General features: G+C 39.7%; 1 protein-coding gene across 1 annotated transcript in view; it reads right to left on the bottom strand.

The window, feature by feature from the left end:
* GRIP1 (glutamate receptor interacting protein 1) overlaps window positions 1-24,287 on the bottom strand; it is a 310,641-nt gene that overhangs the window by 48,382 nt on the left and 237,972 nt on the right. Inside the window, exons 7-8 of the mRNA XM_066550113.1 lie at window positions 23,585-23,730; window positions 334-481 (exon numbers count right to left, since the gene is read on the bottom strand). Coding sequence (XP_066406210.1) covers window positions 334-481; window positions 23,585-23,730 — 294 coding nt within the window. The remainder of the gene's footprint in view (window positions 1-333; window positions 482-23,584; window positions 23,731-24,287) is intronic.

Raw genomic sequence — 24,287 nt, 5'->3', positions numbered from 1 at the left:
TTCTTTTTTTTAAATCCTGATCTCTACCACAGTGTTACATTTAACAGCCAGACTCCTGTGCTGCATAGTGCAAGCAGCCAGTGACGTGCTACACGGGGGCTGGCTTATGTCACCGAATACTACACGGATGAGCTAAAATAGATGGAAGCCTTAGACTCGGCACTCTGGAACAGCCAGCTGACAAAGTGCTAATTTTAAGACATGCAGCCTTGAGAGGACCTGGTTCAGTTGATTTTCTCAACAAAGGGAAGGGTTCCTTTAAAACCAGACGAAACAGAAATAGAAGTAAAATGGATGCATGGACCTGCAGTGTCAGTCCTCTGTCACACTCACCTGTCTGCAATACTTGCAGATTTGATTTTGTCTATGACAATGACCTGTTTGTTGCAGCACATCGAGGTAGATAGCGCGACCCCAAGAGCAGCACCAGGAGTTTTGGCAACTTCAACTAGCAGTGGCCCAGAAGCTGTTGCTACTGAATCTGTTAAAATTAGACAACAAAAGATCAGTATTATACCAGCATGGTACTTATGCCATTTTCATGTTTTCCCACATAAAATCTCCATGGCTATACTATTTCTCTGACCAGATAACATGCCACTTCAAGAAATACTGGAATAGCATAATTCAAGGAGTCAATAACCAGCTCTTGATGTTGAAAATGATAAAAGCAAGAGAAAGTTTGTGAATCCGGGATGTCTGAAAGTTTCAGAGTGTGTCAGAATCAGAGATGGACCAGATGAGGGAAACAGGGTGTGTTAGTGAATCATTCTCTAGAACAACTGAAGATAAACATTACCTGGAATTTAAACAGACATGCTGAAAAAACAGAATTAATTTAAAAAGTCGAAAATTATCTGAAAAAAATGAACCAGTGAATAGGTTAGAGAAGGAAGCGAAATTAATTTTCACAAAAGAAGATGAAGGTCTGTAGATAGCAGCTCTAATAATCAAATGAAGATAAAGAAAGGGTCTACAAGAAATCCTTCACAAAAGAAAGGACAAAATGGTGAAAGTGCAGGAGGCGTGACACCTATACACAGTAGAAGTTAAAGCAAAATATATGTGAGGAAGTTCAGAAGAGTCTTTTAGCATCATTCCACTGGATAAAATACTGTCTTACAACAGAACATAGATAGTAAGTGATCACCACTGAATAAAGAAAACAGGAAAATAAGTTGGAGCAACAGTCATGATCAATGACTGTGGTGAGAAACTACCCCAGAGAACAAGTGCTAGACACAACAGAGCAAAAAGACAGCAGGCTTCTTCCTAAATGCCAAAACAAAGCAGGCAGGGATCAGGGTGAAGTACATTCTGGAGACTGGCTGAAAACTCCTACTAACCAATACCCATTGATCAATAACTCAGTGCAGTAAGATACATTAAGAGAAGATGTCCTTTAAGGATATCAAAAGATTGAGACAAAGTGCTATCAGAAACCTTTGGAGGTGCTTACAGTCAGAGTAAGAAAAAACTGAATAAATTAAGACTTATGTTGGATCAAAGTTACCAAATGTCCTGTCAGCAAGCAGGAGAGATTGGTATTCACAACATACTGGAACCAGCTGTGAGGATACAAAGACAACAATCAATTTTGATGTGTCTCAGAAGACACTAAGATTGAAGCTGTAAAAGAGCTGCAGCTGGGCTTCCAAGTATGGAGGAGAGGACAGATATAAGATACTCCACTCAGTCTTAAATCTAAAAAATTAGTCAAAAAATGCAATACTGGCACAGAAGTGACAGAAAAACTGTATTAGGATACAAAACTAACAATCTATATAATAATAAAAGAAATTGAATGAGGGGGTGATGAACACTCAGTGAAGGTGCTCTTCCTCATTAGAGTGTAATGTAGGTAAACTGCATATAGAAATGGAAAAAAGGTTGGATGGAATAACATACAATACCAGAAAAGTGTCAGTTGATTATTATAGAACTCCTTTTTCCCTCACAACTTGAAATAATTTTTAGATTCCTGCTGGTTTTCTTTTTTTTTCAAGTTCAAAATCTGAGGGTTTGAAGGCAAGATTCAGCAATTTTGAAAGCGGTCATTAAATCTGAGTTAACAATTTCTGTACACAACTAGGGTTGAATTTTTAAAGGCTCAACCTTCACAGGCACTACAAAATAAGCTGTTCCACAAACTTGAACTGATGTTTAAATTCTCAGCTAAAAGAATAGAGTCCACCCAGAATAGAGCTCTGTCTGGAGCTTCAAGCACTAAGTAGATTTAGAGCTGGATGAACTGCCCTCAGCAGTCTTTATATTACTATCTAAAGTTAAAGTTACTAACTTACCTGTCTTTCTCTTACTAACTAAAGAAGGAGTTTATCATAATGAAATTCCTGTCTTAGATGACTTGGTTAAAGGTCTAAGTAAGGCAGGATTCATGCAGTGCCTTGCAAACAGCCAAATAAACACGTGCAGCAGAGCAGAATTTAAGTATTCCTTATTCCCATTCCTGCACTGAGAAGCAATTATTTTCATCTTGAACATTCCAGTGGTTTCTGGAGCTACACACAAGTTCCACATTTACAAATATATGGGAAGAAGACTCAAACAATGTTTGCCATCCATACCTTGACAAAGGTTTTAACTCATATTGATCCAGAAAATGGCAAAGACCTACTTGCACAAGTTCTTTCTGCAATGGCTGCCTTGAGGAGGAAACTGAATGCAAATATCTGTTGAGAATGTGTAAATTTTTCAAGATGCTGGTCCTTTTTCCAGTTACTTGGGAAACTGCATAAGCACAAGCAGTTTATGCCTGAGTGTTATTTCCCAGGTGCCTGTTGAAATGCACTGGGACACAAACCAAGGCAGACAGGATGAATAAATAAGATAACTACATTAGAGGAACCAGAAGAGAAGAAATGGAGTGTGTCTAACAGTGGAAAAGAAGCACAAGGAAGAGAAAGAAGGCAATAATCAAGCACACATTCTCTGACAGAGAAGAATTAGTTTTTCATGCTGAAGTAAAGCGTGGATATGAAAAATGAATCATACAGGTATAAATTATTCATGTGTGAAGATGTTCCAGTCATTAAGATATTTACACCATGACTGAAGCACTTACACACTATGTTGATTTATTGACTATGTAATTACATAAGATACTGATGAATACACTGATGAATATTTGTGTGAAAGGCACTCTAGATTTTTGATTTTGTTAATAATTTTTCTCATTTTAGAGTATTGCATCTCAATCACTACAAGAGGCTTGATTAAAACCTCCCATAGGAAGCAGCATTGCTTTCTGCATGCTAATACAGCTACATAGCAGCACACCTTTTTTATTTGACAGCTTAAATCACGGGAAACAAGGGGTTTTATTCTGGATATAATTTCATGATATGTAAATATACTATATTTAGTATAGTATAAATAGTATTTAGTATAATGTTTAGAAATTTTTTTAAATAAAGTGAACAGTGTTATGAACCTCCTCTGCCTCAAAGGATAATCACAAATCATTTTGAAAATTGAAAAATGTATTTTTAACCTGATAAAGACATCACATTACATGTGTTTCTTTATGTCCTCAAAAATGTATATATCTGTTAATCCTTACTGATCCCCATGGTATCTGAAATCCAGGTCAACAACTGGTGGGTGGTAGAGGACAAAAAAACACTAGGATTCCCACAGTGGGGAAACCAAAAAGTGAGCTGCTTGTATTAGGCAGCAGAGGATCTACATGTGAAACAATACCTTCAACTGCCCTAGACAGGGAAAAGCTTCAGTCATAGCTTGTGATCAATAAAGACAATAATTCACAGGAAACCAAACCTTTTTAGTCTATGATGCTTTTCCTTTCCAAAGCCTTCCTGTACTTAAAACTGGGAAGTACAGCTACTGAGCTTGCTCCTGTAGGGACACTGAGCTCTGCTGCTACTACCTGTGCTCTGCAGCTTCTCACTTCTCAACTGCAAGGTTTGGGCTGCTCTTTTATTTTCTCAAAGTCATGGCAAAACAAGGTACAAATAATTTTTTTGAGCAGCTTAAAAGATCTTGACACAGAGGAAGGATGTCAAAATAGATTTTGTCTCTAAAGAGCCAGCTGGACCAATTGAAACACACAGCTTCAGAAGACTGCTATTGACCTCTCTGGATGCTGCTGTACTTTATAGAAATGATGTGACAAACAAGTGGATATCTTACTATCTCACACTAATTTTCCAAGCTTCTTCCCTATTAGGTGTTCACAGACTAACCAGGTTTTCACCTTAAAACTGTGTAAAGCAGGTCCCTGTAGCCTTCTCTGTTGTGATTCTCTGACTGATAGTAGTCAAAAAAACTGGCAAGGTGCTGGTTCAGACCAGAAAAAATGCATAGGTCCTCAAACCTTGTAGTTCTTGCAATGCAAAGTTTTAACATTTTTGTAGCTTTACCTTCACAGATCGAAATGTGTCTCACTTATGTTAAAAACAGAAGACCGTATTTTACAGAAATAGTTTTTCTTGATTGCAGAAGTGTGCTCTTCTACTCCTCACACCTTTTTTTGTTCCCTTTATACAAAATCTTTGCAGCCCACAGATAGCAAGTATGGTTGGACTTGCTGATTTTAGATGTCTTTTCCAACCGTAAAGATTCTATGATTCTAAGCAAAGCAATCTCTCCCTCAGGTAGGAGTTCCATTTTCTCCATTCAGTTCTTGTCAGTACACCTGAAACTTTATGTTCTTTCTCCTTTTCTGTAATCCTAATTTTTATACCCAATGCCTGCATGCCTCATGTTCAGACTAGTGGATTAGAGATGCATATCTTAGTGAAGTTAAGGAAGATTGTTAAGAAGTGGAAAAAAACCTGAGATCTTTGACACTCTTGCCTTTAAGAGCAAAACATTGGAACACTTACAGAAAGTCATGATTGAAGAAATCAGTTTCAATCCCCCATTACTCCCAAATGCCTTAGACTATATTCTTGCTTTCCTCTGCTCTCTCTGTTCTTTTTCCAATTTACAAAAATCAATGAATCTTTTCCAGTACCTGCTCAGCAATCATGTATGTGACAGCTCTGATGTATAAGGGACAGCACTGAAGAAGCTGTTGAGTAAACTCTCATAGATGGACACTCAAAAATCCTTAAATGCAGAAACGCGCAAGCCTTTCCTTGAACTTGCTTTCTTTAACAAAACCCAACAAAATGTAGGGGAACTATGTGTGTGCATTTGTGTACACAAGCCAGTGTGAGTTCCAGAAAGGGTCCAACACAAAACACTCCATCGCAGTGAAAGGTTGAGACATCCCAACAAGCTACTCTCAGCACTCAGCACACAAGGAGAAGGTACTTAAAAGCAGCAGTGATGAAACTGATGTGTAAAGCACAGAATAAGCAACCAAATCTGTGCCTTTATTTGGTATCTCAGTCTCAGTTGAGAATAACATACAAGGTTGGTTGCCCAGAGAAGCTGCAGAATGTTTTAAAGAAATCCAAGTGCTTGGCTTTTTCCCCTGTCTTACCTGGAAAAATAAAAAAAAAAAATAGGAGAAACTCTTTTGTACATATGTACCTATTTAGCAGGTTACCCAGAGAAATAGTGGATGCCTCATCCTTGGCAGTGTTCAAGACCAGGTTGGATGGGGCTCTAAGCAACCTTGTCTAATGGAAGGTGCCCCTGCCCATGGCACAGGGGGTAGAACTGGATGATCTTTAAGGTTCTTTCCAACCTAAATCATTCTATGATTGACAGAATAATCAATGGTGAGGAAAGCACAGCAGATGTGGTTGTGCCAGTCCAGAGTCAGTGTGCTAGGGATTAGCCTCCCTGTTTTCTGTGTTAAGAAACTAGACCTGAAACGTTAAAAGCTTTTTGCTCTTTGTAACAGAAATGGATCAAAATACCACACACTTACCGCCATGAATTCTGAGTATTTGCCCCTGCTTAGGGAAGCTAGATTGCTGAAACGCAAAAATCAAAGCTGATACAAATCTTACACAGCACTTGAAATCCACAGCTAGCTGTTCAAACTTGAGACCAGATAACCAACCCAAAGAACAGGCAGGATTTCTAACACACTTGATGAATTTAATTTCTAAGATGTGTGGTTTTAGCAGTGACGCTTTCCATATAGACCATTTTGCAAGGTCCTTTACAGTACTGCTCAGCTGACAGCAGAGCAACGTGAAAGCACTCAGGGACTCTGTGTGCATTCACATCCACTTTTCTTCATTCACCCACAGACTATTCATTACTGCCAGGCAGTATCTTAAACTACACTTAATGAATCTTGTCATTCTCTGTGTGGTTTTTGTATTCTTAAGGACTATTTCTTTTACATGAATACCAGCCCAAGCCCCCCATTTTTTTGGTGTCCATTAAAACATTTTCTCCGTAAGACTGACACACTTAAAGTTGTCCCAACTCCTCACAGTTCGGTGCAAGATTGCATTCCTAGCTGTGTGAGGTTCATAGTCCTCTATCATACTCTGGCTCCCCTATGTCCCTTTTTATGATTTTCTGAGATTGCCATAGAGATAGGCAGTCAACTTGTCTGTCTGTCTTTCCCATGATCTCACGCAAAACAAGAGCTACAACTAGAAATGCGTGTGCAAGAGAGAGATCTGCTGCAAGTAGGGAAGCTTTTCTCTACTTTTCTCCTTCCTTTCTGCTTCAATTAACTTTTACCTTTCTTCTTTTATTTTACCAGGTTTCACCAAGTCACAGATAAAAAGAGCTGACAAAACCCCATTTTTGCCCCTGTTCTTCATCTACATCATAAAGCACTTAGGCTACTTTGCTACCATTTAAAATTCCTTTTGCAGGGGCATTTTCATTCACTCTTTTTTTTTACATCAGTTGGAGGACCAACCAAGTCTCTTACAGAGATCTGAGTGATGGTTATTTAAATGCTGATTTTTTTGGGCAGAGGTGAGGGCATGGGAGGTCACTTATTTATGTAATACACTTTCCTTGTACTGTAAAGATTATTTGATCTCTATTTTGCAAAGAAAGGATATAATTATGTATTTTTAAAGATGATCTAATCAAGAAATTGAGATTGGGATCATGGGTCAATGGTTTCAAGAGGGAATGTAGCAGCAAGGAAGAGAGGCAGGAATAAGACTTCTGCAGTGTTTAAAGGGCACTGGAACAACATTCAAGATGCCCTACAGCTGGGTAGCACCATTATCACTCATTCAGAGTAATATTATTTGATTCCTCATACGTTTGTGGCTAAAAGTCATAAATGTACCACACACAGAGTGTGATTCACGGTGCTGGCTTTGGTCCCCTGTTCTACTAATATTGCATCGTGTTTGCACCCTGGCTTTGTTCATGCTTCATTTAGCAGAGTAACCTTTTACTCATCGCAGATCTTATGGGCAAAATAAAACCAATGACAGCTAGCAAGCTCTAGAAGGGATTTCTGGAAAGCTAAGAAAGCTGTGAAACTGTTGGAGTAGGTCCAGTGGAGGGCCATAAAGCTGCTCAGAGCGCTGGAGCACCTTTCCTGTGAGGATGGGCTGAGAGAGCTGGGGAAGAGAAGGCTCTGGGAAGACCTCATTGCTGCCTTTCAGTACTTGAAGGAATCTTTTAAAAAAGATGGAGAGTGACCTCTTACATGGGTAGATAGTGATAGAACAAGGTGGAACAGTTTTAAACTGAAAGAGGGGAGATTTAGTTTAGCTGTTAGGAGGAAACTCTTGACCAGAAGGTGGTAAAGCACAGGTACAGGTTGCCTAGAGAAGCTGTGAATGCCCCATTCCTGAGGGCATTCAAGGCCAGGTTTGACTGGGCCCTAGGCAACATGATCTAGTGGGTGGCATCCCTGCCTGTGGCAGAGGGGCTGGAACTAGATGATATTTAAGGTCTCTTCCAACCCAAACTATTCCATGATTCTATAAAACAGACTAAGCTGACAACGTATTACGAGTAATATTTGTAGAGAAAGAATAGCAGTTTTTAATAGAACCACTATTTAAAAATTAAATATTGTTCTTGTTCGAAGTGTCAGTCTCCCAAGACAAACTTACAATCTATCATACAATATATGTGCTCCTTGCATTCCCTTGATTTTGGGGTATTGTGTGTTACAGGCAGGCTGTAGAATGAGCAATAGCTGTTATAATTTTACCTGAACTAGAACTAGAGAGGCAAAAACAGTAGCAAAAATAGATAAATAAAATAGTGTATTTTCCATTATTGCAAGCAACAGGGCAGCACTGGAACTGCTGGTCTACTGAAAGAAAGATCACAGAGTTCACAGGAAAAAAACCCATTAATTGCTGCTAAGGAAAAAGGCCACCAATGGCATTTTATACTCTCTCACCTTTAGAATAACCAAATTTCAAAAATGATAAATATGAATAATTGCAAGAGGATGCCAGCAGAATGAGTGATAGCAAAATCAGGGAGACCTCTCAACCTCAGAATGGAAAATGGAGACGTTATTCTCTAAACAAATGTGCCACCTATTATCCTCTCTATCCACAAGCAATTTAATATTCTTGTCAACTGACTGGCACAGTCTTTCAATTTTCCTCTTGTTGCCTAATTCCTGCAGCTCATTTATATGCTTCTAATTTAGCCAAGTTCTTCAAATCAAAAGCTTAGGAGCTGCTTTTACCAATTTCATACTTTGCAACCTTAGCCCCACCATCATTCTCAGCTAAGAAATATCACTAACTAGTTGAAGAACCATCTCTGCCTTCAAAATGCTCCCAGACTGTGGATGTGGATATGTTCAAAATCAGTTTGGGACTTTCTCAGACTTTCTTTCATGTTCAGACCATAAAACCTGCCTAAACAACTTCAGCTCAAAATACTTTCCCCAATTTCATACTAACTTCCTCATACTAACTGTTACAAGCTTACACTTTTACTAGGCCTCTTCCCTGCTCAGAAGCTGTATAAAATCCCAATCTCTTAATTTACCTCTCTTTTTCTTTACATGTGTCTTGTTAATCTAAAACGCAATCTGTCTATTGCACAATTTACAACACAAAAGCAACTTGGTAGATGATGCCTGTACAGAGAATCCAGGATCTGCCTCTTTGAGGATAGTCTGAGTTTATTACTGTAAATAAGCACAGGCACTAAAACCTTCTGCCTTTGTTATCTTGAGAAAGAATGCCACACAGAAAATTCACATGGCAGTTAAAGAACTATTAGGAACTCAAAATCTCTATCCCTGATGCCAGCACGTGGTTTCAGAATTTGGGAGCTTACAAGTACACCTTTATGGTTAGTTTGGCAACCTGAGCCTCAAATAGCACCTTTCCATTGAAGGATGGCTCCTGAAAACTGCCCTGAAACACTATATAGCATTAGATTGATTATGAAATGTTTGCAGAAATCAGCAGCAATGGAATTCTTCCTGCATTTCATTCCAGGAATGGAACTTATAAATAATTATTTTCAAAAACCATCTTCCAAAATGAGACAGACACCAAAAACGTGCAAATAATAAGTCCTCTGCTGAGGCCCTGCAATACAAAACACTAATTAGCACAGATGCTCTCAAAGAACCATTGAGTCACAGAATGGTTTGAGTTGGGGGGGACCTTAAAAACCATTTAGTCCCAATCCCCTTCCATAAAGCAGGGTCACCCTCCACTAGACCAAGTTACTGAAAGTCCAATCCAACCTGGTCTTGCACACTTTCAGTTATGGAATATCCAAAACTTCTCAGGGCCTGATAGACAGATAGATATGTCCAAAAGAACTTCCTGTACTTATTTTCTCCTCCAAGTACGACAGAAAATAAAATGCACAAGAACTTTGGTATCTTCAAAACTCTACATCTCTTGCACGATTCTTTGTCTGTCTAATCACAACAAATAGAACAAATAAGGGCAACACAATCTGCACCTCAGCCTGCAAACTAAGATACAGCTGGTGTGCTGAATTTTACGTCAGCCAACCTTGAAAGCATATCCATAAGTACACACTATAGATAATATAAAGAACTGCAGTACCCATCAATTATGCCTATTTGACACAATTCCCCTAAGTTCCATCTACAGGAACACTAATAATTAGAATGGGATTGGATTCTCTTCAAAACCCTACAGAGCACAAAGCCCCTCACTCTGTCACTTCATAGATGGAAACGAGCACTGTGAAGAACCAGCACCCAACCTTTGCATTGAGCTGACAGTGCTCATCTATCCAAGTCTCCATCAGACAGGACATCTCAGATAGTGCCAAAAACTTCAGAGCAAAGGTGTGCCATGGCTACTTTGGACACCTGGATAAGTCAATGCTGTGTTAGTGAGAACCTCAGCTGCCCCTGTCTCTCTGCCATGGCGGTGGGAGCTGAAGCCCTGGAAGCAGCAGAGCCACATAAGCAAGATGCTGAGGCTGTGACAGCCACTCCTGCTTGTCAACAGGATGACTGAGCCAAGTACAGCCCCATTCCCATATGGCTGAACTGCCTGGTGTATGCGAGCTGCACGACTGGACCTTGCTCAGGGCTCCTCTGTACTGAAACATACCAACTTATACGTTCATGGCTACTTACTATTTACATGTGTTAGTGACCTCTGAACACAAGATAATTGCAGTCTCTGCCTTGGAAAGCTGACCTTGGGTGTGCTTCTGCTAACATTGACATCAGCTGATTTGGTTTGGTTGAACAGGCAGGACCTTAAGACTAGTCTAAAACTCCTCTGCAAAGCCTATCAGGTAACTATGAACCAGAAGAAAAGAAAAATTAAACTGCACCGTGCTGTACATAACAGAAAATATTAATTTCTAATCCTTCAAATATGTACTATTGCTACCACTTTTTTACCTGAAACTTTGGTCTCTTAAATAATCTGTGCTCTAGTACAGATTAAATTTAAAATAATTACTGCATTGGCACAGAAACATTATAAAAGGCTATCATGCAGAAAGTTGAGGCTGAGATCTGACCTGGAGGTTTTTGCACTAAGGACAAGAGAGTTTTTCTGCTCTCAGGGATTGTACAAACTTTGGTATGTTTGAGTCAGACAAAAATGAGTCAGTAAACAAGTTTATTTACTGCTCTCTCTTTCTGCTTGGTACTGCCTCAGCAGCAGTTCAGCAAAAACATTTCAAAGAAACAGAGAAAGTAGTTTAGGTAAATTGCCCTTAAGTCCAACACAGAAACCATGGTCCTAAACATAAACTCTTTCAAACCTCATTGCAAAAATAATCTAGAATTGCTTATATATTTCCAGCCTTTCCCTTCCCAGTACTTGTTCCAAAGAATATAGGAAGAGTACTACTGGGAGCATTCACACATTTAAAGTAAAAGAAAGCTTCTATATCCCCTGTTCTCTGCAGCATACATTTCCAGCAAAACCAACTCCCCATATTTCTGCTCCCAAAATCCCAGCTAAGCAATAACCACTAGAAACTCAAGTGGCCCATAACTGTTATAGCCATACAATGAGAAGGGCACTCTATCATCTGCTATCTCAGCAGACAGCCTGCCAGCTTGCTGCCAGGGTCACCTTTGGCAAGGTTCCCATGTGGCTCCTCCTCTGCTGCAGGGCAAGACATTTACCTCCTGCCAGAGCAGCTCCTGCTGCCAGGCTCCGAGGGGCTCCAGGTCCTCTCATGCAAGTCTGGGGACTTGTTTCTTTTTGAAGATGTTCTATTGCTCAAAATTTATAATTAAGCAATTACTGTATTTATGTAAAGGAGAAACTGTGAAAAGCTTTTTTAATCTGTGTTTCTTTTCAGTCTCTTTCTTTGGTTTTGGTTGTTATTTTTCTTTTACCAGTGAAATCCACCCAAATTTACCTAAGGTCTTTGTAAAGACCTTTAAAAATTAGAGGTCACAGTGTTCAGAAAAAGGCTATTCCAAACAACACTGCTGAGCTGACCATAACAGAAAAACTGTGCTTATGCAAGGTGTAAAAAAACCCAAATGAGAAGTTGATTAAAATCTGCAGAATATCAGTATAAATCATCATAAAAATACACATATACCAATAAAGATCAGAAGCATCTGTTTACAAACAGAATGACATTAAAAGGAAAATATTACAGTCACCATGTGGGCACAAAGCACTTCAAACCTAATGATCCCCAGAATGAATATTGCCTGGATGTACTTATTTTTACCTTCCCTCTTTAATTAAATAAGCACATATACTTCTTCAAGAGCCTCATATGGAAGGTAGACAGTGAATATTTAATGAGTAGGAACACTTCTCCCCTTTTTTCCAAGCTCATGCCTTAATTACTAAACAGTATTCTCAATCTTCTCTGAGCATATGCGGTGGGGGAGAGCCGTTGTATGCTGCAGCCTCTGAGTGTTCCCTACAACCCATGTTTATTAATGATTTTCTCTTATAACCACAGTTTAGAGCAAAATCATGGTGCTTTTCCCACTGTAGAGATAAACAAGCAAGGATCAAAGAAATGAAGGCTGAAAGCATCCATTTGTCTGGAGAGGACGTTTTAAGTCACCTGTGTTGGGGCTCACTGCACCAAAATGCAGACCTCTCTAGGACAGACCTGAAGTAGCTACACCTGAGCCTAAACTCTCTCTACAACCACCCAAGAAAACTGACATTTGACAAATGTGCTTCACCTGCCCCAGTTTAGGCATCTGCATCAAGATGAGATCACCTTTTTTTAGCACATTTCTCTCACATGACTGTTCTTCAGATCATTTAGTACTATGCAGCAGGTGACTGTGGAAGGTAAAATGTATGCAATCATTCCTATTAAAATTTGTAATGTAACATATGCACCAAGGCATCTGAGTAAGGCTGCATGGGCATCTTAAATTTTTACATTTCTAATCCCTGAAGAGCTGAACTAAAAAGAACTTCGCAAAGACAAGAAAAAACCTCACAAAATATATACACAAAAAACTCTTGGGTTTCTCTTTAAAAATCTTTCAAATCTTGAGTTTAACTGTGAGTCAGTTTATGAAAGTAGCAAAAAAGCCACTCCTCCAGCAAGAGAGATCTCAAAGAAGCACAGAAAGGACACATCCTTTCTTATTTGCTTTCCCTTTGCAGCTGATTTCTAGTTTAAACATAGCAGCTGGTGCTTCTCCCACATTCCATGTCCAACTAACGAATAACAGGATGTACTGAGAAGACCAGCAGCATCAATACCATGCCATGATTTATAAAATCAAATGCTGACATTTGAAATCCGGTCTGTTATGTGAAAGCCAAAAACTCTGGGGTTTCTTCCCCCTTGACCTAACCTGTCAGGGAAAGTCTGATGTCTCATACCCATGAAAAAAAGTCAAGAGGATGGAGTGGTTCAGTTCCAGGTTTTTTAAAATGCCTCCCCTCAGGGAAAGTCTTGGGAGATATTTAGTGTTTTCTGGGGTTACAGCACAAATTCTCTCTAGTACAAAGAAAATCAGATCTGTCTCTTACTCCTTAGTCTCTCAGATGACTGCAGTGGCACTAACACAAATCTGGGGCTGTTATATTTTTTTAATTGGATTTTTTCCAAATACAGAGTTTCTCTTGATTTGAATTGCATGGCACATACAAAAGATCCTTTAATCTCCACAAAACTTAATTATCACCATTTCTGTAAAACGTTCACCTCTGCGCTCCGAATTTAAGTACTGCAGCTACCTGCCTAATTTGTTTTTCAGACAAGCACAAGCCAGGATACCTCATTATCCTATTGTAATCACAGTCTCTGTTGAAAAGCATGCTAAGTAACAGAGAAGCCAACTTACTGACCCACTTCCAGCTGACCAAAGGTATGAGCATATGGTAGGGGTGCCAATTCTCTTCCACCCTGCATTTCATGGGGTATCTGGATAGCCCTCATGTGAAGTGGAAAGATTTGATCAATCCTTTATTTCCCATCTTTTACTAGAGTGTCTGTGAGGGTTCTTTGCTCCTTTGCTCTGCATTCTTGAAGCCTGGATGGTGGACAGGAGAGATTACTGCAAGAATTTTCTCCTTCCACCATTTGTGTTTAATTACTTATAAAAAGAAGCAAAACAGGATATTTTTAAGAGGTAGAGACTGCTTCCATTTGAGGATCTTAGCCCCTGGATTAGCATCATGAGACCATGTGCTTTGTAAAGAGATACTATCACAGATTAGCAAGGGTCTTTAATGAATGCCCATCATGAAATACATTTGATATTTCAGACTGATTTCTTATAACTGCAGGCTATTTAGATTAACTGCAAGCAAATACAGGTTTCACCTTCCTGACAAGTCTTTGAAGACAAATTTTTCCATTACTCTCAAAACTCAGTAAGTAAAACAGAGCATTTTTATACATGAAGTGAAATTCCTCCCCCTTTCTAGTTATTTATGACAATAAATGGTACCTTTAATTTTCTGTTTCAGGGACATTTAATTTCACCTTTACAGGTTTTTTTTTCTCCCATACAAAACAATGTTATTAAGGTGCTTTTAATAAGGTCATAGTTTCAAAAGCACTTGAGATAAATTTTAATTGGACCTGTTAGAGTAATTTGTAACTTATGCTAAACTCCTTTTATATCTCTTTAGGGATGATCAAGAAGTTTGTAAAAAAAAGAAATACCTGTAAGATTTATGAAATCCTTGTAAAACATGACAACTCCTCACTTCTGCAATCACCTACTAGCAAGATGGCTATTAAATTGCAGCAGCAAATCACAACCAGACAGAGAAAAGATATCGAGCAAATAGACTTGGGAATCATGGAAATAATACTTTTCTGATTAAAACATCTTGTTTTTAACTGCTTGTAACTTACAACTTGGCCACAGTAAAAATATCTGGTGTGATGTTTTCTTACAATGGTTACCCTTCTCAGACTGTACTTTTTTCTCTCCCTTTAGTTATTTTAGCTGAAACAGCTCATTAGGAAAACCCAGAGTTTGCCCCACCTACCCTGCCCTTCCCCCTGAAAATTCTCTAGGCTCTATATGGAAAATTCATGTTCTCTGTGTATCCTCTCTACCTGACAGATCTGGCACTGGGAATCAGGAGCTAAGAAGAGGGGAGAGAAGGATTTTTTGGGCAAGAAGGAGAAGAACTGAGATGAGCGGGTTATTGATCCATAAAGAAGCAGCAGAACAAGAAACTTGGGAATGGCTTGCTAAGAGATGGGGACAAGAGAAAGGGCTAAAGAAGGACAGGCATGTAAACTGCAAAAGGCCTTTAAAACAGAGAAATCAGCAGTGTGAGAGAAATGTATTGGAAAATTACTTAAGCCTTACTTGGCAAAAGACAGCAGAAAAAACTGGGCTGTAAGGAGAGGGAATAGCATGTTGGGGATTTAGGACCTTCTAGAAAAGACAACTCAAACTAGGTCAGCAGAGAAAGGAAAAATCAAGCAGCTACTGGAAAAAGACAGTAATGCAGCTCAGAATCAGGATAAGAGCAAAGAATGGAGGGAAGAAGCATCATGCCTCCATGAAATAGACAGGAAGGAACATGGGATCCATAACCCTTGCAGTTGTTCTCCACTTTCAGCAAACACCTTCAAAACCCTGTGGTCATGTGTGTGTATGAAGACTTTTCTGGCCTCCAGGAATCAATCACATGGGCATTGTGCTGGACAGCTGGTCTGATAACGCTGCTAACAGAGAGCAGGCTTAGTGGCTCTCACTCTTTTGAGGAACTATTCTGGTATGGATGTCAGAAGATTGAAGTTTTTCTGACAGAGAAACCCAGGTAACAATACATAAAAATGTGTCAAAGCTCTTAAGGATGTAAGCTTACACAGGTACTGGTAAACAACAAACTGAGAGTTGCTTATGCAACCCAGGGGTACCATTCATTGGAAAGAAAAATCTATTTTCTTACAAGGCCCTGTTCCACACCTCTTTCACTGCTCAGCAGTCCCCACAATGAAACAAATGTCCTACCCATAGGGGAAAGCACCATAAGTTCTGAGGAGCTAGCTGTGCATAAGTTGGATAGGAGGTGTGTAAGGCATAAAAAGGGAACTGCAAGGAAAAGAAGGTTATGAAACATGGAGGGAACACCTGATTGCTGCTTTTACGTATCAGATTATATTACAAATTCTGTAAAGGCTGAAAGGTACCACAGCATTGGTCACCAATTGCAAGCATTTTTTTTTTCACTATCACAGCCAGCAGCTGTATCTCTTGATGACACAAAAAACTGATCAAGCAAGAACTGTTTTTTGAATTTCAATTTGAACTTGAATCCAGCCCAAAAAGCTGGATTTTTTTAAACTATAATGCCTACTTACCTTAGGTTTCCATGTTATCACATTTATCTCAAGAGGTGTTAAAAAAGGTATCTATATTTCCTTTAAAGAAGATAAGTAGAGTAGATTAAAGCAGGTAAGGATGCAGGAGCTTACGACAAACTGATCAGTATCAACCATCTTACAGGCTCGTGATGAGACTAAGTGAAGTCTGTACAACATATTTTGTAGCAGCATGAGAGACGAAGGGTTAAAAAGAGTAACCCATTCTCCCTATTGTAAAAGAGCAGTCCTGCAAGCCAGAAAACTCGATAGCAGAAACACATCACAAGCCTCAGGCTTCTCATGCCAAGGGTAAATCATATGAAACCACAGATCATAGAATGGCTTGGGTTGGAAAGGACTTTAAAGATCACCTAGTTCCAGCCCACCTGCAGTAAGCAGGGATTCCTTCCACTAGATCAGGTTGCTCAGAGTCCCATCAATCCTGGTCTTGGACACTTTCAGCCACAACTTCTCAGAGCTACCTGTTCCAGTGCCTCACTACCCCTACAGTGAAGGATTTCTTCCTTATATCTAATCCAAACCTACTTTCTTTCAGTTTGAAGCCATTCCCCCTTTTTCTGTCTCTACAAGTCCTTGTAACAAGACTCTCTCCATCTTTCTTGTGGGCTCTCTTCAGGTACTGGAAGGCCACAATTAGTTGACTCCAAAACCATCTCTTTTTCAGGCTGAACAAACCCAACTCTCTCAGCCTTCCCTCATAGGAGAGGTGCTCCATCCCTCTCATCATCTTGGTGGCCTCCTCTGGACTCTCTCCAACAGACTGATGTCTTTCCTGTGCTGGGGACCCCAGAGCTGGATGCAGTGTTCCAGGTGGGGTCTCACCAGAGCAGAGCAGAGGGGCAGAACCTCCTCCCTTGCCCTGCTGGCCATGTTGCTCTGGACACGTTTGGCTCTCTTTGGTGCTGTGAGGGCCCATGGCTGGGTCATGTCCAGCCTCTCCTCTCCTCCCCCAGCACCCCGAGTCCTTCTCAGCAGGGCTGCTCTCCATCTGTCCATCCCCAGCCTGTGCTGATACCAGGGTTTGCCCTGATCTGGGTGCAGCACCTTGCACTTGGCCTTGTTAAACCTCCTGAGATTCCCTCAGGCCCATTTCTTGAGCTTGTCCAGGTCCCTCTTGATGGCATCCTGTCCTTCAGGTGTGTGAACTGCACCACTCAGCTCAGTGTCACCTGCCAGTTTACTGAGGGTGCACTCAATCCCTTCATCTGTGTCATTAATGAAGATATTAAATAACACTGGTCCTCTGAGGGACATCACTTGTCACTGATGCCCTGAGACATTAACCGCTGAGACATTAACAACTACCCTCTGGATGTGACTGTCCAACCAATTCTTTATCCATCTAACAACAGTCCACTCACTGAATCCATCTCTCTCCAGTTTAGAGCTAAAGATGTTGTGGCAGACCGTATCAAAAGCTTTACAGAAGTCCAGAGAGATGACATCTGTAGCCCTTGCCCTGTCCACTGGGATAGTTACTCCATCGTAGAAGCCCAATAGGTCGGTCAGGCAGGACTTGCCCTCAGTGAAGCTGTGCTGGCTGTCTTGAACCACTTCCCTGTGCCTTAGCACACCTTGCTGGCACTACAAAGAGAAAAGTTATTTATTGTGTATATTCACAGCTGACTGTCAGTTTACACTGGTGTCCCTGATGCAGGCATCTGGCACCAACAGCAGAACATGCCATGGGTTTGATGAACAAGTAAACTGCACATTAAGATGAGACTAATGTGCCATAGCACATAGATTTAAGTATCTGCTCAGTGAATGTGAATCACTCATTAGCCTCACGAGAGACAAAAGAACTCCATGTGTTTTACCTAGTGAACACACCTGTGAGTGGATATTTCTGGAAGTGTTAGAGTTATGTCTGTGTTATCTCCTGCTGTAAGAAAGATCCAATACATATGGAATGACCTTGGGACTCAGAGGTTTTCTCCTTGAGATCTGCGTATTGCCTGAAGCACTCAAACTGTGGCTGGATTAGGGCCTCAGGAAAAAACACCAGGAAATTAATAACTTTGCATTTAGACAAGGATCTGGGCAGTGCCTTTAATAAGCCTGTGGTCACACACTGGAGACAGAAATAAAATTCAAAATGAATAGCTGCATAAAAGGTTATTATCTCTCCTGTGGCTCTTGTGACTGTACTGCATGCACACCCCTCTGGACAGTGGCTGAGCAGACAGTCTCTCTTCTGACATTTCCCAAGTGGAACAGTCAACATTTTGACTTCCAGCATTGTCTTGTAACATAACTTGTGTATGTGTAACAGTATTTAAAGTAATGTTTCAATTAATACAGCTATTATGACCTTTGTTTTGCACATTAATTTTCATTCTATCTGTCTCTGAAGCAACATAAGACAAGCAAACTTGAAGAAGTTTTAAGCAACTAATTCATACTTAGAATTTCAAGGGATCTGAATCTGTCACCCTGTGATAGCCAGGAGACCTGCAGCTGCAGTCAAATGCTAGAGTATGTCGACCTATCTGTTCTGTCAAAACCCTGTATGAGACAAGAGAAATGTACATTTTAAGTTTGCAAAGCAATAGAAAGAAAAAGGCAGTGTGGAATCCTACAGGGTTCCTGACTTTACTTCAATTTGCAAGGTCTTGCAACATTTGTAAGGCTTATGAAGATCCTAAGTCAGTCCTTGGAGTCTCTGGGGCTTCTGCTCCTTTGGGCTTGTAAAATCTCTAGCTTTTAAGGGTCTCCACAGCTCTGGATGCACTTGAGTGATATTGCTTTATGAAACTTAAGGGTCAGCCCATAAGTTCTTTTTTCTCCTCTCTTTCTCACCTTCCACAAATTGCTGAAAGTCTGCACTAGACTGCAGATTATCTCACCTGATCTTTAAACTATGCAAATTTTCTCTCCCTAGTGATCTTCTTGCCAGGCAGAGTTGCTAAAAGGTGAGGTAGGTTTCTTTAAATATACTTTCATAAGGTCATTACAGCATTAATTAATTAATAATTAGCTTATTTTAATGGGTGAATTTAAAGAGGCAAAAGCCTTGGATAAGGCTAGCAAAAAGATTTACTAGCAAATGTCTGCATCAGTATTCCCCTTTCTAGGAAGTTCTATCAGTGTTAAACACTGAGTTCAGAAAATAGAAGGTGTTGCTCTAGTTAAAATCAAGCAGTTCTGTGTCAGGGTGACTCTGGTAGATTTGCAACAGAAAACAAGCTGACTATTTCTGTTTTGTAGAGAAAGCTTACAGGGTGCCACATTCCAGCAAATCTATCCTGGCTCAAATAAGAGCAAGAACTGTTAAAGAAGCCAGAGAAACATATGGAATTTGAAAGTGCAATATGTTCCTTTACTCCTGAACACCATAGAGTGGTTTGAACTAACAAACACCCACTGAAGAGAGAAAGATGTTGTGTCTCACAAGTGCAAACAACTAAAAAAAGCTTCTTTTGTGTCTAAGTTCTGGCAAAAGCTGTTAGTTTTCTTTAACTACAGTATCCTTGATTCAAAGATTGTCCCAGCACGAGCATCCAAGACTTAAAAAGTAGGTTGCTCAAAAGATCATAAACTCTAGATATGAACTATAAATAGATATGAACACTAGATATGAACCATAAAAATGGTCAGAATTTAAACTCAGGGTAGTCATTACCTTTGAACTTGTCTGATTGCTCCCTTTCAAAGAAAATATGGAAAGTTACCCAAGCAGATGCAACCCCAATTATAGAGACCACACAGAGCCCAGTGGCATCATGGCAGATCTTTGAAAACCTGAAGGGAAACTGCATCTCCTCAGCTTCAATGTACTGATAAACTTTTATTTTTTGTTTTAGACAAAGGCACTGTGAATCTTTGTTTGTAGCTTATTATTAGTGTTGCATTCTTACCCTCACTCTCACTATAACTCCAGCTGTGAGTAGCTAATTATGATACCTCATCTGACCACTGCCTAACAGTGAGAATTTCAGTCTCCAACCTAACTTTATAGTTTGGAATGAATATGTTTTATTTGATTGCCACAGGAGAGGATTCAGGTTGTAAAATTATCTTGACAGCGGCAGCAAGTCACTGCTCGCTACCACCTTGCCTCTACTTCTCCCCTTCCTCAAAATGAGGGCTCAGGTGTAATCACAGGGCACAGAGCGCTGCACTATACAGACCTCTCCCACCACTAGATGAAAATAGGTGATCCATATGACCAGAAAGTTTGGACACTTAAAGTGTAAGGACTACAGAGAAAAGTAATAAAGCCCACAAAGATCATGTTAATTCTATATAGTTTTGTGTAGAGCCAGTCACCATATCCACATCCTTTGCAAACACTGAAGTGCAGCATTATTTTAGCATCACAAAGATAAAAAATGCATGCAGTTCCTCTAAAATCAACAAGAAAGGTAAGCAATCACAGTACTTCAACACTGGAGAATGTGTTCTGCAAAACAGAAACACATTTGGAAGACTGCATCCTCCACAGCTTCAAATGTAACTTTTATCACATTATAAAATACTTTCTCAGAAATTAGGTTTTTCAATTTTCTTCAGGGATTATCTTGGTATTTTCAAACTCCTGCTATGACAAAGTCTCTTTGAAACTACAGCAATACACTCCACACACCAACCTGGAAATATTTTCAGCAGCGCCTAAAAAAAAAAATATCACTTCCAAGAAGCTGAATTGACAAATTTATTTCCTTGGACCCAGTAGAGCAGGAGACTTCAGGATGTACTGAAGCAAGCACAGGTGTAACCCCAGAGTTCAACAAGAACAGCCACATCTCTTACATTATAAACACACTTGATTACCCTGCACAGAACCCCTTGATGCTTTTTTTAATCCAGTTTGTCTAGGGTCCAGAAACAATAAAATGTACAAGCTTCCCAAGTGACCTCTTGAAGACTTCAGCTGGGAGAACTAAACTTTGAGAAAGAGCACACCTTTGAAACAGCTTATGCTTACAGGAGTAAGAAAAGTCTGTTACACACTACAGGACTGTAGTTGAAAACTAGTTCAGGATTATTTCCTTCATCTAGTAAAACCATTTCAAATCAAGTTCCAATTTCATGCTACCAGAATGTATTTTATGGCTCTTCCCAGTTCTGGCCACACAGAATGCTACTTTACAGGATATTACCATCACTAACAGAAGAGAAGGTATTGAAGCAAACAGTGCTACAATTATATCTCTAGGAGTAATATATTCTACAGAAAGCTTATAACAGGAGGACCCTACAGAATACACAAGACTTCTGTGCAACTTTTGGATTGTTTCTGTCCCCTTCAAACAGGCTAACCTACTAATCTATTTTCAAGCATCAGTTATTGATAAGTCACCTTACCCAATATTCTCCCTTTGTTTTAGCCTACTTTCAAATTCTCTTCAACCCTTAGACAGTGCTACAAACAGTTTATGGGCAACATTAAGAGTTGAGAAAAAAGGATAACATTTCTGTAATTTTTAAATTTCTCTTCATGATTCATGCTCTCTCTTTCACATTACTCCCAACTTTGACTTTCCTGCTCTTGAGCAGAACTAAGAGAAGATTCAAATCAGAAAAGGTTTCCTGGCCAGGATTCAATGGATTAGAGTGAATGATTTTCAGCCTTTGCACCATGGTCATAAAATAGCTGCACAAGAGAGCTTCCCAACAAAATTTTTTGTTCACACCACTGCTAAATACTATGCAGGGCACACAGATTGGAAAAACTTCAAAACCTACTGGGGGCTAGGTAATATCACAATGCATTAGAACAACAGTCTACTGGTTCCCTCCTTATTTCTTCTTGCAGACTCTGCTAGACCACCATTCCATACATTTCCCAGTGTTTGATTTCCTTTTCCTTCTTTCCTTCTGACTCCACAAGTCTCAGGTTTTTCTACCTCCTTTAATTTCTGTTGGATAGCACATTCATTGCCAGGAAGGCAGGAATAGTAAATCCAGATTTGGTGCTGAGAACAAAAAGAGTTAATTCAGAGAGAAAATGACACAAAGAGACTGATTGGTAGGTGCTGCCTATAGAGTTAAAAGCCTGAAATTTCCACCTAAGTTCTGTATCCTCCTGAACTGAGCTCTATCCAGATAGTACTGAAAAGAAAGTTCCTGCCTTGAACAAGCTGCAATTTAGGAAACAACAGAGTATTTAATCACGTGGTCTCCTCCTTACACAAACCTTCAAAGATGTCCGAAAGATCCTCAGCGAAATGGAGGCTTCGTCTCCCTCTGGGGTATACAAGGAAAATGGGGATGGGAGTTTTCTCTGAAATGAAAGTTTGCTGGGAACTTTGTGTACAGCCAGGGGTTCATTTTAGAAAAAGTGGAGTAGAAAGAATATTGATTTAACTGTGATGATAGACAGGGTTTGGTCATCCATTGTTGTTTGAAGAAAAAGAAGAAACACATGAAAACACCTAAATTCTAGTTCTCCTTAGAAGCTAGAGCTCATCTGAGCTGTCTCCACCTTTCTGGACATGAATCTGTACAACTTTCCATCAGGCCTGCCAGACACTACACAAACCTGCCACTTCAATTCTTGACAGTTAAGTAAACAGAGACATATATTGTAATAAAAAAAAGAGAAATCTGTGTCTCAGAGAAGAATAAAGAGGGCTGTTCCAGAATAAGCAAATACCTGACATTATTCTTTTCAGTATTAATCTTTTCCAAGGCTTTGAAGTTTGACAGTGCTATTTCACAAATCCCTAGGAGGCTGCTTTACTGCTAGGCTAGAAACCTGACTGTGGAACTGAGCAGAAAAAGAAGTGAAAAAGACAAGAAATATTTCAGTCTGACTGGTGAGTATTTCTGTTTCTTGCTGCTATGAATTTTCTGTATCTTGAAAAAATTGAGGGGAAATGACAATTTCCAAAACAAATGGAAACAAATAAATTCCAAATCTCATATTAAAAATCATCTGGTCTACTTGAATTCCCAAAAAAACCTCCCATATTTTCAGTGAATTCAATCAAAGTTTGTATAACATGTAAGCTCATTTTTCAAGCCATTTGCCTCCTCTGGATTTCTTAACAAAATTTCTCTCCCCTATTCTTTTCTCTGTGGCAGTCTTGTGACTTTTTAATTATGTCTTGTCCAACTAGCAGCACTGGCAAAAGGCAAAAGAATTTTTGTTAGATCAAGTATTCCCCTCCCTCATGTGACAGAAATGCTTACACTTCATTAACCTTTATTATAAACTAGTCACTGGAAAAGTTACTTTGCTAGAATCCACACTATGGTTTCAGCCTACAAACCATGGAATTTTCAGAATGCTAAATTACAGTAAAACACTGCTCACCTCCTTATGAACCCAAGATTAATGATACAATGCAGAAGGGAATAGCAGTGCTACTAGGAGCATAGCAGGTCACAGTCACTGCTGAAATAGCTCATGGAGAACAGGCAGAGAAATATCACAGCTGGCTCCCAGTGTCACAGCCCCACTTTCTACCCCAGGACCTACCCATCACCGAGACATCGTATTCAACCAGCAGAGTCGCCTCCTGCCCGCACTGCTTGAGAATGCTCATGGCTTCAGCATGCGTTGTTCCCAACAGCCGGATCCCATCCACACTCAGCAGCCTGTCCCCAGGTTTGATTGTGCCCTCTCTGGAGGGAGAATAAAGGAGTGATCTTTGTTAGTAAGACAAATTGATGTGGAGATAGTACCATTTTTATGCAGAGTGATTCTCTTGTGCCCTCCCTGACATCCATCCCTCTTGCCTTAACACTTAACATTTGCTTTGACAGCCAGAATGATCAGAGGGCGCAGTGGAAAGGAAATTGCTTTAATTGGAAAGTCAGTGACTGGAAAACAGCTTACCACACAGTGAAATAATCAAGTCACGTTAAATTGCATCTAAGCATAGCTTCTGCTCAACATATGCTTTCTTTCTACCTTGTCCACACAACTCTGTTTTCATACACACACAAACACATCCTCCTCCAATATTTTCTTAAAAATAAACACGATGTGCAAACACATGGGTGCTGAAACAGATTGCAAAATGTGAATGTCAATTTATTGATTTTCTTTAAAAATATCTTTTACTTGCATAATTCCATTTTTCCTTTCTTCCTACTTAGAAGTAATTCAGCTCTAAATCTAAAATGCTGTCTCCTAGGCACATCCCATAACCTATTCAGAATTATAACAAAAAATTAAA

The sequence above is a fragment of the Molothrus aeneus genome, chromosome 5, assembly GCF_037042795.1.
Source record: "Molothrus aeneus isolate 106 chromosome 5, BPBGC_Maene_1.0, whole genome shotgun sequence".
In the NCBI taxonomy this organism is placed as follows: Eukaryota; Metazoa; Chordata; class Aves; order Passeriformes; family Icteridae; genus Molothrus; species Molothrus aeneus.
This window is presented reverse-complemented; position numbering and strand designations above follow the sequence as displayed.